At 41.8% G+C, this 18,374-nt stretch overlaps 1 protein-coding gene across 1 annotated transcript in view; it reads left to right on the top strand.

Annotated features, from left to right (window-relative positions):
- Nucleotides 1–18,374, top strand: part of STARD9 (StAR related lipid transfer domain containing 9) — a 145,405-nt gene that overhangs the window by 61,840 nt on the left and 65,191 nt on the right. The window contains exons 4-7 of the mRNA XM_047766577.1: nt 4,473–4,589; nt 5,981–6,013; nt 6,102–6,163; nt 7,794–7,906. Of these exons, the coding sequence (XP_047622533.1) occupies nt 4,473–4,589; nt 5,981–6,013; nt 6,102–6,163; nt 7,794–7,906 (325 nt within the window). The remainder of the gene's footprint in view (nt 1–4,472; nt 4,590–5,980; nt 6,014–6,101; nt 6,164–7,793; nt 7,907–18,374) is intronic.

Here is an 18,374-nt window from a genome sequence, read left to right as displayed (position 1 = left end):
TTTTCTTCCAGTCTATGGCTTGTCCTCTCATTTTTTTGATAATTTTTTTTAAAATTCTGGTTCCTGGCTTTGTTGTCCTTAGGAAATTGTTATTGCTATGGATTTTGTTTTGGGCTTTAGGTGTTGTGTCTCAATACAGTAGCATCCAATGAGATGCCCCCTATTTAGCTAGTACTTAAAAAGACCAGAAGTACTGTATTACATAAAATTAATCTCTATTGAATGCTTTCTTCTATTTATATTCCACAAAAAAAGTTACATTACCCATTTCTCTTCCTAAACTGGACCCTCTAGCTTTATATTGCCTTTTGGTGATTTATTTTAGCTTTCAAACTGTTCTTGGTATTTATAGAGAACTCTTTCCTTCTGTTTCATTATAATATCACAATGAGAGTGGACTATGGTGTCATCTGGCTCTATTGTGCTCTATCTAGGGCTATGCTTTTTCGTAGAATTTATGATGAGCTAAGCCTCACAGTTCTTGAAGAATGGTAGCTGCATCTTAACAGCTTATGACAATTCCAGGTTTGGAGCCTACTGGTTTTGCCTGTTCAGGTCTGTTACTGTTGAGTGAAAATGGTATCGTTAAAGATGTTTTTCATAGAAACTCAAGGTGATTATTTGAATTCAGATAAAGACATTGAAAAGTAATATTCTGTTTTCTTTCTTCACAACCCACTGAGCTCACCCTGCCTTGCTATATGTGAGCTGTGGGAAGAAATACCATATACACTAGATGTGGCCTTGGTCTGTCTGCACCTGTTTCCACTTCCTGCTGGAACACTATTAAGAAAGGTTGAGGACCTTTTAAGTTGGAACATGAATGACGAAGAGGCTTCCATGCAAAGATCTGTGTTTAAGTCTGTTTAAGCCAACATGGAAAATGCTATAAGGTGGTGGAGTAGAAGGACCTTGAGCTTACCTCCTCTCACAAACACACCAAAATCGCAACTAACTTCTGAACAACTATTGATAAAAAAAGACTGAAACCTACCAAAAAAGATATTCTACATCCAGTAATATAAAGAAGAAACCACAAGACAGTAGAAGGAGCACTCGCCATATTGTCAAATCCCTTACCACCTAGGTGAGCAACTCACAAACTGGAGAATAATTATATTGCAAAGTTCTCCTATAGGAGCAAAAGCTGTAAACATTGCATCAGTCTCCCCAACCTAGGGCTCTAGCATCCGGAGGAGGAGCCACTAGAGTATTTGGCTTTGAAGGCCAGCAGGGCTTGATTGCAGGAGCTCCACAGGACTGTGGGAACAGAGGCTCCACTCTTGGAGGATGCATACAAGATCTCACACTTACTAGGACCCAGGGCAAGTGTAGTGACTTCATAGGAGCCTGGGCCATACCCACCTGTTGGTCTTGGAGGGTCTCCTAGGGAGGCGGGAGGCAGCTTTGGCTCTCTCAGCAGTGATAAAAGCCAGTGGTAGACATATCAGGTTGTGTTCATCTGTGAACTCTTGGTGGAAGCAGACATTTTGCTTGGGTCATTAGCACCAAGACCTGGCCCCACCCAACAGCCTTTTGGCACCAATACTAGGGGGCCTCAGGTCAAACAACCAACAGGCCAGGAACACGGTCCCACCCATCAAAAGACAGGCTACCCAGAGACTTCCTGGGCCCATAGCCACCTCTTGATACACCCATTGACATGGCCTTGCCCATCAGAAGGCCAAGGACCAGCTCCAGCCACCAGGGGGCAGATACCAGAAGCAAGACAACTATGATCCTGCAGCCGGAAGAACTGAGTCTGCAAACACAGATCAGAACCTACCCTGGGACCAGCTGGTACCTGGCCCTTGGGTGACGAAAGGGGAGTGCACTGCTGGGACACATAAGACATCCCCTACAGAGGGCCACTTCTCTAAGGTAAAGATGATTCAAGAACGTGGAAAAGAATGTATGCTTAGAGCGAGAAGTTACCAGAAGTTTTAAGAGTCAGAAAATAATGAAGAACAACCAGATTTGAGGAATACAATAACTGAAATGAAAAAAAAAATGTTGAGTTTTGTGGAACACTTCCATCTAGGAAATGGATAGCAGCCAACTCAAGTGCCCTGAGGAAGAGAAATGACCCCTCCTTTTTTGGTCCCTGGAAATTTAACCCACAGATGACAAGAGGCAAAGTGAACACTGCCTGAATTTAAGCTTGCCTTTTTTTTTTTTTTTTGTCTTTTGTCTTTGTTGTTGTTGTTGTTGTTGCTATTTCTTGGGCCGCTCCCGAGGCATATGGAGGTTCCCAGGCTAGGGGTTGAATCGGAGCTGTAGCTACCGGCCTACGCCAGAGCCACAGCAACGCGGGATCCGAGCCGTGTCTGCAACCTACAGCTCAGCTCATGGCAACGCCGGATCGTTAACCCACTGAGCAAGGGCAGGGACCGAACCCGCAACCTCATGGTTCCTAGTCGGATTCGTTAACCACTGAGCCACGATGGGAACTCCCCTGAATTTAAGCTTTCTAATGTAAAAGTGAATGAATGGAGAGAGGAAAGTACAGAGCTGGGAATGAGATTGGGGGACAGGGTGGCAATGGTACAAGGCCCAAATCTTTCACTGCTCCCTGGGAGCTTTTGGCCCTCTGAGTATTAGCACTAAAAAAATAAGCAAAGAAAACATAAATATTTCACTGGCCAAGAAGTATAACTGCAGCTGCTAAAACAGAATAGGATAGTGTAGCCTTACGTTAGCAACGCCTGCCATCATCTCTGTGGTCCTTACCTACGTGTGTTACCTCAGTCTTCACAACAAACCTGTGATATGTATACAAAATGATATGCATATAGCTTAAAAAACCTGATGCTTACAAAGTTTAAGCAGTGTTCAAGATCACACAGCTGTGAACTGTAAGAACCACATTCCAATTATCAGGTGGTTCATGGAGTTAAAGGGAAAGAGGAAAAATGGGCAGGAAACCATGGGACCCTAGGTAACAGGGAAGCCAGGCAAAGCCATGTCACAGAATAGTCTGATTTGAGCACCACACTGGCCATTTGTGTGCTCAGGATGCAGTACTGTCAGACTCTTGATGCCAACATGGGGAATTTATCAACTGTTCTTTTGTTTTTGTGTCATTCTTTCAGAATTCAAGTGGGAGAATCTAATTGGCAGCTTTCATTTCACATGTTAGTGTTCTAACCACCAGGAGATGGAGAGAATTATCTGGCCTCTTTAGCTTCTGTTGGGGAGGGTTGGGCCCTGCTTCCCACCAAGACTTATTGAAACAGAGATCCCCCCCACAAATAGGAAGAGTATTTGTATGCTGGGCAGCAGCAATACAAAGGATGAATGTCCACCATACCAGCCATGGTGTGCAGATGTCCATGTGACATTCTGCAAGGACTGGGTGAACTGGAAACTCTGCTTTTCCTATAAACCAGGCTGTTTTTCTTCAGCCCAGGGTCTGCCTGACAGAGTCCAACAGGACTTTCAGACACTACACAAAGTATAGGTTTTCACACCAGGATCTCTTGCTGTTTCTGATTCATTAAAGCTAACCACCAGAGAGACGAATGTTAACAGAACGAGCTAGCTGTTAGGTCAGTCTGAGGAAGCAGCATAGAGAAAGGGAGCCCAGAGGGAAAACTCCTCCCTAACTTCTGGTCTTAACTGATCCTCATGTGGTGTCATGAGACCATTGAATTTGTGTGATATATTACCCAGCAATATCTCATTGTCGTTTTATCTGGTTAACCATATTAAACTTTTTTTTTTGTCTTTTTAGGGCCACACCCGAGGCATATGGAGGTTCCTGGGCCAAGCGTTGAATCAGAGCCTATGCCACAGCCACACCAATGCCAGATCCGAGCCACGTCTGTGACCTACACCACAGCTCATAGCAATGCCTGATCCTTAACCCACTGAGCAAGAACCTGCATCCTCATGCATAGTCAAATTTGTTTCTGCTGAGCCATGATGGGAACTCCTAAACTTTTTTTTTTTTGGTAATAGGAATGAAAAAGAATTAATGTACATGGTCTTTCTTCACGAATTTGTTTGCATGTCTTTGCCCTTCACCCAGACTCTCTTTGTCTTAAGATTAGGGACTATGTTAGTTTTGTATCTTCAGTGTCTAGCACTGTGCCCAAAATACAGTAAGCACTTTAAAGAGCATCTGTATGAATGACCACCTGAACGAATTTTCCTTAGCAGTCTTTCTCTGAAATGGAATTGTTTCTCATAAAAATGGTGGGGAATTTATAGTCAGGGATGTTTGAAACATTAAAATTTTTTTTGGTTTGTTTTTTGACTGCGCCCATGGCATACAAAAATTCCTGGCCCAGGGATCAAATCTGTGCCACAGGAGTGACCTGAGCCACAGCAGTGACGACAAAAGATCCTTAACTGCTAGGCCAACAGGGAACTCCTGTTTGAAACATTTTGTAATATTTTAGGTTAAAAAAATTTTTAAAGCTGCTTTGGGAAGGACCGTAGTGACTTGCTTTCTCTTTTTGTTCTTACAGGTGTTCCAGGATTTGGGGACTGAAGTTCTATCTGGAGCTGCCAAAGGCTACAACATATGCCTTTTTGCCTATGGGCAGACAGGTTCTGGGAAGACATACACCATGCTGGGCACCCCAGTGAGTACTGGGATGGGAATGCCGTATCTTTCAAAAGCCACAGCAAGCCTGAATCATGTGTGGTCCTTACCACTGAGAGAGAATGTGTGTTTCACAGTGAACTTCAGTAAGATTTAATGGGTCCTATTCTGTATTATTCCTAGGCTTCTCAGCACTTTAATTGAAAGGTAAACTTTGAATAATTAGACCCTCTTTATTATATCCTGAAGAACCTTAGAATTTCACTACTCTCTTTGAAACAGACCTTATCAGACCTTCTGAATTTCTCATATCTTTTCCAAGTTTATCACTTGTAGCTTTTTAACACCTTTGGTATAGACAAGTCCGAGACTGAGCCTTAGGTACTGTTTAGGGCTGTGTGGACATGGGATTGTGTGTGTTAGATCCGAGTGTTAGAAAGAAGAAGGTGAATCAGGTCCTGAGATAGGAGCTCTCAGAAGTGTGTAGGACTTATGAGAATCTTCCTTTGTCATGGAAAATTAGTGGGTAGAGTTCCTTAAGAATACCTATTTGTTTTAGGTTTAAAAGTATCTGGTGAGATGAACTGGTGGAGCAGATGACAAATAACAGCACACTCAATAAAACAGCGTCCTTCTTTAGGACACTCTTCCTCCTGAAAGATGATCCCTGCCACCATGGGCCCAGTGCATTGCTTCCTAGGTCCATGTTTAGTGTGATTTTTTATGTAAAAGAAGAACATGCCCACTCAACCAGGGGTGTTAAGCCCTTAACCTTGGTGCGGGTTAGCACTGGGTTCAAGATGAATAGAGAAGACTGTTCTCTCTAAATGTGAATTTTGTCTTTTTTTGTGGGGGGGGGGTGCACACCTGAGTCATATGGAGGTTCCCAGGCCAGCGGTCAAATCGGAGTTGCCAGCTACACCACAGCTCATGGCAATGCCGGATCCTTAACCCACTGAGTGGGGCCAGGGATTGAACCTGCATCCTCATGGATACTAGTCAGATTTGTTTCTACTGAGCCATGACGGGAAACTCCCTAAATGTGTATTTTGAACACCCATGTACTCTAGTCCTGCTGTGTGTGTGTCGTGGGGGGGGGGGGCAAAGGAGATAGGGTTCTTAGAGGGACCATGGAAGTCAAGTGGCTTTATCCAAGAAGCTATAACCTTTATGGCATGAAAGCAGGAAGCTGGGTCTGCTAGTTTCTCTTCTCTTCCTTCTTATGGTGGTGATCTGCCTCTCATGTGGTACATTCCTCCCAGGAGAGGCTCCTAAAAGCACTGGGAAATAGCATCTTTCAAATAGCCTGGAAAATTGCCTGGAATGAAGAGGTTGGTGCAAGGAGCCCACCCAGTGGGTGTGGTTCCTGGGAGTCAGGGGAGAGCCTCACAGTGAGTGAACAGTAATGCTTTCCTTTCTTCTGTTCTCCAGGCCTCTGTTGGGCTGACACCGCGGATATGTGAGGTACAGACTCTATTTTGACCGGATCCTCTCAAAGTAGGTCTTCTTTGTGTACTGCCTTCGGTGAAGCCCCAATCTCTGGTTTGTGCAGGGTCTCTTCATCAGGGAGGATGACTGCACCCCGCTGCCTTCCTCCTGCAGAATAAAAGTCAGGTAAGAACTGACAGCCTCTAGTGTCTGAAGTGTTTCTAGTTCAGCTCCAGATTCTAGCATGCTCAGCTGTCCTCTCTGCTTTCAGATCACCCAGAGGAAGCCACAGCAGAAGTATCTTGTAGTACAAGATGGAAAACATACTTAGATTTTAGGTTGCAGGAAAGTTTGTACCTAGCCTCAGGCTTAAAATGCTGGTGTTTGCTGTGGACTGGCTGGCTGGTTTCCTTTTCTTCATTTTCTGTACAGTTTCATGTTATCTTTGGGGACCCCTCTTCAAGCCTCTTCTGGGTTGTTCTCCAGGTCAGCAGTTTCCAAACTCTAGTTCCCAGACTAGTGCTGCCTTACCCACCTGACATTTTCATTAGTCTGCACTGTAAATGTTGGTGGAAGGTTAGCAGTTGCCCCTAATTTACTGGTATCTATGTTTTTTGTTTTGACATTCAACATCCTTATTTAAAAACATGAGGTAGGAGTTCCTGTTGTGGCTCAGTGGTAACGAACCCGGCTAGTATCCATGAGGATGTGGGTTCAATTCCTGGCTTTGCTCAGTGGCATAAGGATCCGTTGTTGCTGTGAGCTGTGGTGTAGGTCACTGACAAGGCTTGGATCTGATGTTTTGTGGCTGTGGTGTAGGCCGGCAGCTGCAGCTCTGATTTGACCCTTAGCCTGGGAACTTCCATATGCCATAGGTTGGGCCCTAAAAAAGCAAAAAAATAAGTAAATAAATAAAAATAAAAAAACACAAGGGGTTCCCTTTATGAATGAATGAAATGAATTGAATCCGACTAGAATTATGAAATGAATCCGACAAGTAACCATGAGGTTGCAGTTTTGACTGACCTTGCTGAGTGGCTTAAGGATCTGATATTGCAGTGAGCTATGGTGTATGTTGCAGACATGGCTTGGATCCCATGTTGCTGTGGCTGTGGTGTAGGCCGGCAGCTGTAGCTCTGATTCAACCCCTAGCCTGGGAACCTCCATATGCCACTGGTGTGGCCCTAAAAAGCAAAAAATAAATAAATAAGCAAAATAAAATAAAAAACATGAGGTGTAATTCACATAATTCACAAACCATGTAGTTCATACTTTTAAAGTATATAGTTCGGTGATTTTTTTTTTTTACAAGGTTGTTCAACCATCATTACTATCTAATTCCATAACATTTTCATTACCCTAAAAAGAATAAATGTCCTTTTTAAAAATTAAATCATTGTTGGGAGTTTCCATTGTGGTGCAGCAGAAACAAATCTGACCATTATCCATGAGGATGCAGGTTTGATCCCTGGTCTTGATCAGTGGGTTGAGGATCCAGCATTGCCATGAACTGTGGTGTAGGTCACAGATGTGGCTCAGATCTCGTGTTGCTGTGGCTGTGGTGTAGTCCAGCAGCTATAGCTCTGATTCTATCCATAGTCTGGAAAAAAAAACCAAAAAAAAAAAAAAGAAATCATTGTAAACATTATTTTACTTTTTTTTTTTGGCCACACATTCTAAAACAGACTCAAGGACCTGGCGTGACCAAGGTCTCAGGGTGTCAGAGTTAGAACTGGAAAAAGAACTAGGACCTTGTGATTCTTGGCTTAGTGTTTTCCCCACCTCTAATTATATGCCTCTTTCTACATGTCTCTAGCTTCCTGGAAATCTATAATGAACGAGTGCGGGACCTGCTGAAGCAGTCTGATCAAAAAAAGTCCTATACCCTTCGGGTCAGGGAGCACCCAGAGATGGGACCCTATGTACAAGGTGAGCCACTGGAGGTCTGAGACCAAACTGAAGCCTGGGAAGTTGTCCTCATGGTCACAGATTCACTCGCCGAATGCTAATGAATACGTAACTATGTTCCAGCTGCAATGCTAGGTGCTGAATTGTACTGATAAATGGAAAAGACAGTCCTGCCCTCCCAAGCAAGCTTAAACTCTCACTATAGGGATGAATCAGAAAACAAGCACTAATTACAGTTGTGATAAAGGCTAATAAAAAAAAATAAATAGATACAGTGACAGAAAAGAACACTGAGTGGTGTAGGTGACCCATCTGCTTGGGGTGGTCAGGGAAATCTTCGAGAGGAGGAGGAGCCCATTGTGTGAGGACAGGTGTGTAGCAAGGGGAACTGTGTTTCAGATACAAGCAGCTGCATGGCTAGAACCCTGAGGGAAGGGCATGGTGGTTTCCAAGGAGGCCAGTGTGTCTAAAGCTTGGTGAATGAGGGGGAAAGTGGCGTGAAATAGGGTTGTGTCTGTGGTGTCAGATCCAGCAGAGCCAAACTATTTCCCAGGTCGGCCAGGCTCCTTTTTGGGGTGTCTTTCCATTGCTGCCAATAGTCAGGGAAATGGGGAGATATCAAATGTGGCGCAGGGTCTGCACTGCTTCCTCATCAATCACTGATGTTTGGTGTTTGGTACCATCTGTCTTGTTCCACTAGGCTGGGTGTTGCTATTCAGTAGAAACTCTTGGGTTCTTTCATGAGGGGAAGCTTTTACTCTTTTGGGCCACCTGCAGATTTTACGCTCTGATCCCCTTGACAATATGCTGTTTAAATTCTGACCATGAGAGGGCTATGAAATGTCAAGAGTTGGTCTCTGATTAGCTAAACAGATCAGAGTGCTAATGGATGACTCAGTAGTTTGCCAAGCACCGATTCTGCTACCTATGTCTTTCCCCAAAAGTTCCATCATAATTGGCTGCCTGGAAATGACAAAAATATCGCTTACTTTGCTGGGAGCCAGTTGGCGTTTCCTCTGTAAAACTCTGGATACACATTTTTGTGTAAAGCAATACTCTGAAAGCAGACCATGAGTTGATGCAGTAGTGCCCTAATTTCTCATCTCTTTGATTATTTTTACCTTAATATATTTTTATGTTTAAGTGTCTGGCCTGGGGGAGTAACTAGAGGAAACCTCAGACATAGTCCTTATGTCCTCACTGCACAGAAGAGAAAATGAAGTCTGGAAGAAGTTAAGGGATGTCCCTAAAGTCGAACAGCTAGTTGGAGCAGGGTTGGAACCGGGAACCTCGTGTAGGACTAGAAGAGAAGAATGGAACAGATCCTGTACATGGTGGGGGTGGGGTGGGATGGGGACCTATGATCATAGGTTTTTTTTTGTTTGTTTGCTTTGTTTTTTTTGTCTTTTTTTTTTTTTGCCATTTCTTAGGCTGCTCTCGCGGCATATGGAGGTTCCCAGGCTAGGGGTCTAATAGGAGCTGTAGCCCCCGGCCTACGCCAGAGCCACAGCAACGCGGGATCCGAGCCGCGTCTGCAACCTACACCACAGCTCACAGCAACACCGGATCGTTAACCCACTTAGCAAGGCCAGGGATCGAACCTGCAACCTCATGGTTCCTAGTCAGATTCGTTAACCACTGCGCCACGACGGGAACTCCAGATCATAGGTTTTTTGATTGTCACAGTACCTGAAATCCAGAGAATTCATGCAAGGTCATACAGCCTGGGGTACATGCCCAGGGTCAGTGACAGGATCAGGTTAAAATCTCAGGGCCCTTTTAGATGCCTTCATGAAGTGAACCCTTGTGGCAAGGGGGGAGGGTTGGTAGGAAACAATTAGAAACCATAAAAAAAAAAAAAGTCTCTTAGATCCTTTGGGTTACATGCTTCTTAAAGTTGGTCTGGACCTTTGCAAATCATTACATTTCTCCTGTTTCTTAGAGATGAACCAAGAGCTCAAATAGGATAGAACTAGCCCTAGAACCCAAGACCCTGAATGGTCACATTAACTTAACTGTGTTATTCATTTACTACCCTCTGATGGCATTGCAGCAAACTTTTTTTTTTATTAAATTTTTAGCACCTCACCTGTGGCATTTGGGAGTTCCCAGGCTAGGGGTCACATCAGAGCTGCGGCTGCCAGCCTATGCCACAGCAACGCAGGATCCAAGCCACATCTTCGACTTAGACCACAGCTCACGGCAACGCCAAATCCGTAACCCACTGAGGAAGGCCAGAAATTGAACCTGAATCCTCATAGATCCTAGTCGGGCTTGAAACCTACTGAGTCACAATGGGAACTTCAGCAAACTTGTTATTTTTATTTTTTAAAATGCTTGCTTTCTTTATTCATTTATATTATCTGCCTGTCTGTCTACCTTTCTTTCTTTCCTCCTCCCTCCCTCCTTCTTTCCTTCCTTCCTTCCCTATCTTTGGGCTCTTACATTCTGTGAATATGACTCCAAAGCAAAAAAGCATTTCTGCTTTGAAACCAATTCTACAGGAATTTATTGAGTACCTGCTGGATACCTATACTATTCAGGGTACCATGGGAAATATGAAGATATAAAGACTTTAAAGAACTTGTAGTTCCAATTCAGAACTGTGAGCTGGAACTTGATAGCTACCTAAATCCAAGAAAAGGGATAGCCTCTTACTTTCCATGAAAAAGTTTATTAATTAGATGACAGATTGTTGAAGTATGAAATGAACAGAGCCCTACCCAAAGCAAACATGAGAGCCCAGTGGTTACAGGGTCTAAAATTCTATCTGAGTGAGACAGACGGTGTTATATTTTTGCTTTGGCCTTTATCTTAACATATAGGGTTGGGTATAGAGCAGGAGTATAGAGATGGGTAGTTGGGACTCTGAAAAAAATTATTTTGTATTATTTTTGTACTTAGTTTGCAAATAACAGGAGTATTTTGTTTTTTAATTCTTATACTTTTTTCCCCTTGCCTTTCTCACTGACTAGGATCACTAGTGCCATATTAAATAAGGGTGTTATTTTTACAGTCTTTTTTTTGGGGGGGTCCTCTTTTTTTTAGGGCCACACCTGCGCCATATGGAGGTTTCCAGGCTAGGGGTTGAATCGGAGCTGTAGCCACCTGCCTACGCCTCAGCCATAGCAATGCCAAATCCGAGCCGCTTCTGTGACCTGTACTGCAGCTTATAGCAATACTGGATCCTTAACCCACTGAGCAAGGCCAGGGATCAAACCTGCGTCCTCATGGATGCTAGTCAGATTCATTTCCCCTGAGCTACGATGGGAACTCCAAGAGCATTAACAGTCTTTAATAAGTCTTTAGTCTTGTTCCCAAGGGAAGGCTTCAGCATTTTACCATGATGTTTGCAATAGCATTTGTTGTCATTAGATACTTTTTATCATGCACTTTTCAAACTGTTGGAAAGGACTAGTTTTGTTTATTTGTTTTTGTGGGGTTTTTTTTGTGGGGGAGGGAGTTTGCCACATCCATGGCATGTAGAAGTTCCCAGTCCAGGGACTGAATGCATGCCACAGCAGTAACCTAGGCCGCTGCAGTGACAGTGTCAGATCTTTAACCTTCTGCTCCACAAGAGAACTCCAAAGAACTAGTTTTTTTTTTTTTTTTAATTTCAGTCCATGGCAAACCGATACTTTGATAAAATAAAGATGAATTACTAGAAAAAAAGAAAAAGATGTCTTAATTATGACACAATTCTTCTTTATTAGATTCAAAAGATATAAAACTACTCCATCATATTTTTGTAGAAGTTTCTAACACTCTCATTTTTGTACCTAGCTTATCACACATCAGTAGCAGTTTTGAGAACTGGCCCCAGTCTGTGCAGTAACTTGGAAAAGCACTTCCTTAGCAGATTAAGGGAATTCTCTTTTTATGTTAGTTTTATGAGTCTTTAAAATTTTGTAATCTTGAAACAAATCAAACTTTTGAAAAAGTAGCAAGCACATGAGTTCCCATTGTGGTGCAATAGGATTAGCAGTGTCTCTGTAGTGCTAGGATGCAGGTTCAATCCCTGTCTCATAGTATAAAGAACTTTTTTTGTCTTAAACAATTTGAGAATAAATTGCCCACCTGATGACCCTTGATGATTTTATGGTGTCTTTCTTTCAAACAAGAATGTTCAACACAACCATCCAAATCAGGAAGTTAACTTTGACACATAACTACCCTCTGATCTTAGAGCCCTTTTAAGTTTCACTAATTGTCCCAGTAATTGTCTGAAAGTTAAGAGTTGCCTTTGGTTGGGATGTCTCTCTGATGTTCTGCATCTGGAAGATTCCTTGTTCTCTCTTGACTTTCATGAACTTGACATCATCAAGTGGTGCACACTTTTGATTTGTTCCATTACTCATGATTTTTTTTTTCCGCTTTTTAGGGCCACATCCTTGGCATAGGGAAGTTCCCAGGCTAGGGGTCCAACTGGTGCTGCAGCTGCCCACCTACACCACAGCCTCAGCAACGATGTGGGATCCAAGCTGCATCTGTGACCTACACAACAGCTCATAGCAATGCCGGATCCTTAACCCGCTGAGCAAGGCCAGGGATTGAACTGGAGTCCTCATGGATACTAGTCAGGTTTGTTACCGCCGAGCCACGACAGGAACTCCCATTACTCATGATTTTTAATTTCTTCATTTAAGATGATATCTTCTTCACTCTGAAATTACTATTTTCATTTTGTCATCAACAAGTATTTTGTGGGGGCGGTACCTTGGAACCATGTATGTGTCCAGTACTCACCTAACTTTCAGTTTATTTATTAACTTGTTTATGCTGGCAGAGATTCATGATTTCTTATCACATTAAATGAGTCACCTTCTGTTACTATTGTTTTTTATTTTCATGCTCCAGTTATCCCAGATTTAGCCAACGGAATCCTCTTCTTGTTCACTTCTGTGACATTTTAGCATATTGCTGTCATTCTTTGAGTACTTACTTACTTTCTGACATGACATGTTCCAGGCTTATCTGCTTTCCCAGGGTCAGTCTTGGAATCAGCCATTTCTCCCGGGAGCCCTGCTCCTTTTTATCAGAGAGTAATATTTGGAAGCCAACAAGATCTAGGTGCTAGTTATACTCATTGCTTTTCAGATGTTGCAACTCCTAGTCCCTCTGAGTGGACAGAGCTAGGTAACACATGTTCACACCAAAACCTGGAGATGCAGTCCAACACAGCAGGGTTCATTCTGCATTTCTCCCTTTGATATTCCTTTCTCTAACAGTGGAAATGCTTCTTTGATTCCTCCCCTGCCCCATGTGTAATTAGTCTCCTTGTCATTGCTGTCCTGTCTCTTATGTGGATGACACCCTGTGCTGGGTCATTTCCCTTGCTACAGGAAGCCCTGCCATGCCTGCAGTCCAGTGCTCTAAGCAGGCTGCCTGTCCCCCCCACTGCACTATGCAGGTCCTTTTCATACCCCTCTTGGTCTCAGTTTCCCTTTGCTGGGCCACCTCCTCACCCTGACATAGAAGCCCTGTTTACTCTCTGTGTCCGCCTTTCTCACCTTGTTTGGGCTCTGCCCTCTCATGGCCCTACACGCTGGCAGTCTGCTCACCTTCCCCGGGCTTCCATGCCCTGTCTGGCTCCCTGAGTGGGAACGCTCTGCTCAGCCCGCTGTTGCTGACCTGCCACGCATATTGGCCCCTCCTCACCCCATTGTGGTGCCAGGCCTTCTCTCTGCATGGACACCCTTCTCGCTCCTCTTAGGCTCTTCATCCTGGTGTCGTTGCCTGCCTTGCTTTGCTTCACTTAAGGACTTAAGGACTAAATTACTCAGGAAAGGGAAATGGAAGGGGTACTAAGAATTTTTTAATATAAGCAACTACTGATTTTTTTTTTTTTTTAATTTTTATGGCCGCACCTGTGGCATATGAAAGTGCCTGAGCTAAGGGTCAAATCAGAGCTACAGCTGCCAGCGTACACCACAGCTTGTGGCATTGCCAGATCCTTAACCCACTGATTGAGGCCAGAGATAGAACCCTCATCCTCATGGGCATTATCTCAGGTTCTTAACCCTCCAAGCCACTACAGAAACTACTAGCTACTGAATTTTTGCAAGTGCTTTTCTATATGCAAATGTGCCCTTTATCCTGTTAATATGGTAAATTATGCTTATTTTTGAATGCTGTAGCAATCTTGCATTCCTGGCATAGACCCAAGTTCATTGTGATGTATCATCCTTTTTATATTTGCTGGATTTGTATTTCTAGTGTTTTGTTTGGAGTTGTTGCATGTATGTTCAAGAGTGAAATTCTGAAGAAAAAAAAAAAGTGAAATTCTGTAATCATCTTCCTTGCCCTGTTTCTCTTCCTCCTCTTCTTTTTTTTTTAATTTTTTTTATTACTTGAATGAATTTATCACATCTGTAGTTGTATAATGATCATAACAATCCAATTTCACAGGATTTCCATCCCATAACCCAAGCACATCCCCCCACCCCCCAAACTATCTCCTTTGGAGACCATAAATTTTTCAATGTCTGTGAGTCAGCATCTGTTCTGCAAAGAAGTTCATTCTGTCCTTTTTTCAGATTCCACATGTCAGTGAAAGCATTTGATGTTGGTATCTCATTGTATGGCTGACTTCACTTAGCATGATAATTTCTAGGTCCATCCATGTTGCTAAAAATGCCGGTATTTCATTCCTTTTAATGGCTGAGTAATATTCCATTGTGTATATGTACCACATCTTCTTGATCCACTCCTCTGTCGATGGACATTTAGGTTGTTTCCATGTCTTGGCTATTGTATAGAGTGCTGCAATGAACATCGGAGTGCATGTATCTTTTCGAGTCACGGTTTTCTCTGGGTAGATGCCCAGGAGTGGGATTGCTGGATCAAATGGTAGTTCTATTTTGAGTCTTCTGAAGAATCTCCATACTGTTTTCCATAGTGGATGCACCAATTTACAATCCCACCAACAGTGTACTAGGGTTCCTTTTTCTCCACATGCTCTCCAGCACTTATTGTTTGTAGACTTTTGGATGATACCCATTCTAGCTGGTGTAAGGTGGTACCTCATAGTGGTTTTGATGTGCATTTCTCTAATAATGAGTGATGTTGAACATCTTTTCATGTGTTTTTTGGCCATCCATATGTCTTCTTTGGAGAATTGTCTGTTTAGATCTTCTGCCTATTTTTTGATGGGTTTGTTTGTTTTTTTGGTATTGAGCGGCAGAAGTTGTTTATAAATTTTGGAGATTAATACTTTGTCAGCGGATTCACTTGCAAAGATTTTCTCCCATTCTGTGGGTTGTCTTTTTGTTTTGTTTAGGGTTTCCTTTGTTGTGCAGAAACTTTGAAGTTTGATCAGGTCCCATTTGTTTCTTTTTGTTTTTATTGTCAATACTCTAAGAGGTGGATCTGAGAAGATGTTGCTGTGGTTTATGTCAGAGAGTGTTTGGCCTATGTTTTCCTCTAAGAGTTTTATAGTGTTTGATCTTGTATCTAGGTCTTTAATCCATTTGGAGTTTATTTTTGCATATGGTGTTAGGGAGTGTTCTAATTTCATTCTTTTCCACGTGGCTGTCCAGTTTTCCCAGCACCACTTATTGAACAAGCTGTGCCTCCTTTGTCATAGATTAGTTGGCTGTAGGTGTGTGGGTTTAATTCTGGGCTTTCTATCCTGTTCAGTGGTATGACTTCTGATCCCTGGTCCAGGAATTTCAACAAGCCACAGACATGGCCAAAAAAAAAAAAAGTGAGTTAAAATCTCCTGCTATGACTATGGGTGTCTTTTTCTCCTTTTAATTCTGTCAATTTTTGTTGTATACATTTTGGTACTTCATTATTATGTGCATACAGAATTGGAATTATTAAATTTTCCTGGTGAGTTGAATGCTTTTATCATTTTGGAGGATTCCTCTTTATTTCTAGTAATGGTTTTGCCTTGAAGTCTACTCTACTTTGTCAGATATTACTATAACTACTCTAGCTTTGTTTTCGTTAGTGTGGGCATTTTTATCTTTTTTATACTTTCTCCTTTTCTGTATCTATATGTTTTAGGTGTGTTTTTAATAAAAATATTTATTTGGCTTTCACTTTGTTTCATAACAATTTTGATCTTTTAATTTGAGCATATGGTCTGTTTATTTTTAATGTAGTTACTAATTTTATTTGGATATAACTCTGTTACCTTATGTTTCTATTTACGTTTTCTGTTTTATGTTCCTTTTTCTCTACTTGCATGACTTTTGAGTTGGTTAATTTTTACATTATCCCATATTTCTCTTCTTTTAGCTTACTGTTTATACATTGTCTTATTATTTTTGTAGTTGTCCTAGAGATTACAACATGGATCATTGACTTATCAAAGACTAATATTAGTTGGTACTTTTACTTCATCCCAAAGAAAGAATGTTGGAAAACTTGAATTCCATTTATCCCTTCGTGACTTATATGTCATTATTTTGGTCTAAATTTTTTTTTTTTCTTTTCTAGGGCCTTACCCACTGCATATGGAGGTTCCCAGGCTAGGGGTCTAATTGGAGCTGTTGCTGCTGGCCTACACCACAGTCACAGCAACACCATATCCGAGCTTTGTCTGCAACCTACATCACAGCTCACGTCAACGCTGGATCCTTAACCCACTGAGCGAGGGCAGGGATCAAACCCACAACCTCATGGTTCCTAGTTGGATTTGTTGACTACTGAGCCAAGACAGGAACTAAATTTTTTTAAAATCTACCTTCTGTCTGGTATTTTTTTTTCAGCCTCAAAAATAACTTTTAGTATTTCCTCTAGTGTAGGTCTGCTGTTGACGAATTCTCTTGTTTTTCAATTGATTGAAAATAACTATTTTTTCTTTATTTTTGAAGGAAAAATCCATTAAGTATAGAATTTTAAGTGTTTATTTTTCAGCAGTTAATTATCCCATTGTCATCTGCCTTCCATTATTTCTTTTGAGAAGTCATCTTAGTAAATATTTTAGTGGTTTTCTCTTTGCCTTTGGTTTTTAACAGTTTACCATGAAGTACCTAGGGGTAGATTTTTTTAAAAAATTGTTTCAAGCTTCCTGAATCTGTGGTTTTATATCTTTTTATTTGTTGTGGACATTTCTTAGTATTACTTTTAACATTGCTTTTACCCACTCTCTTCTTTTGGAACTCAGAAATTACAGCTATGTTAGACCTAAGCCATATCTATATGTATATGTATATCTATATCTATATATATATATATAGATATAGATATAGATATATCTTATGCTTCTTACTCTCCTATATTTTGTATCTTTTGGCTCTCTCTGCTTTATTTTGGTTATGTGTTGACATGTGCTCTTGTTCACTAATTTTTTTCACCTGTGTCTAACCTGCTGTTTAACTTATATGTATTGAGGTCTTACTTTCACTTTTAGTATGTTTCATTTCCCAAATCTACGTTTGATCCTTTTTATTATAGTCTCCAATTTTCTTTGAAATTTTATAATCTTATCTTTAGCTCCTTGAGCGTAATAAGCTGAGTTAATTTAAAGTTACTGTAATTCCAATATCTGGATCTTTTTTGCTTCTCTTTATTTTTTCCAACTGCACCTGTGGCATGGGGAAATTCCAGGGTTAGGGCTCAAACCCACACCATGGCATTATCTGAGAAACAGCAGCGATAATGCTGGATCCTTAACTCACTGAGCCAGGGAATTCCTCTTGGGTCTCTTTCTATTCCCTATTATTTTTGCTGGGGGTTTTCATTTATGTTGCCAGGCCTGCTAAATGTGTCTGGTTTGTTAAAATTTTGTGCCAGACAATATTTACTAAATTGTTTATTAAAATAGTTTGGAGGCCTTGGAGTTCCCATCGTGGGTTGGTGGTTAATGAACCTGACTAGTAACCATGAGGTTGCAGGTTGGATCCCTGGCCTCGCTCAGTGCGTTAAGGATCCAGCATTGCCGTGATCTGTGGTGTAGGTTGCAGACTCGGCTCGGATCCCACACTGCTGTGGCTGTGGCGTAGGCTGGCAGCTATAGCTCTAATTTGACTCCTAGCCTGGGAGTCCTATGCCCTAAAAAGACAAAAGACAAAACTTTTTTTTTTTGAGGTCTAGAACAACGATATCGTCTGGTAAGATGACTTAAATTTGTTTGTGACAGGTTCCTGTACATACCAGTGATCCAGAATCACCTTAGTCCAATTTAAGGACTAAGAATGTTCAAAGCTGAGCTGCCATCCCTTCAAAGGCTGTTTACTTCTAATTCAACTTTATTCCTGTGTTTCAGTCCTTTGAGCTTCCAACCCAAAGAGATGGGGTGCCATAGGGCCCCCTCTGGGTGGGCTCTGGACTGCAGTCTGTGTCTCCGTAGTCCTGTTAAAAGAACCCCTGTCAGCCACTTCTCAAGATTTGGCAAAAAAGGGTTTATTTTTCTGGGCCTCCATCTTCCCCCAATATATGCCCTGGAAAAATTTTACTCTCTGGTCACCCCTCTGTGTCTTTAAGATGATGTCTTTTATATTTTGTTTTTATTTGTTTATATTTTGTTTTTAAAAGTCTT

Source organism: Phacochoerus africanus, chromosome 2, assembly GCF_016906955.1.
Source record: "Phacochoerus africanus isolate WHEZ1 chromosome 2, ROS_Pafr_v1, whole genome shotgun sequence".
NCBI classification, from domain to species: Eukaryota; Metazoa; Chordata; class Mammalia; order Artiodactyla; family Suidae; genus Phacochoerus; species Phacochoerus africanus.
Note: the sequence above shows the minus strand (reverse complement) of the source record. Positions and strands in the feature narration are given on the sequence as shown.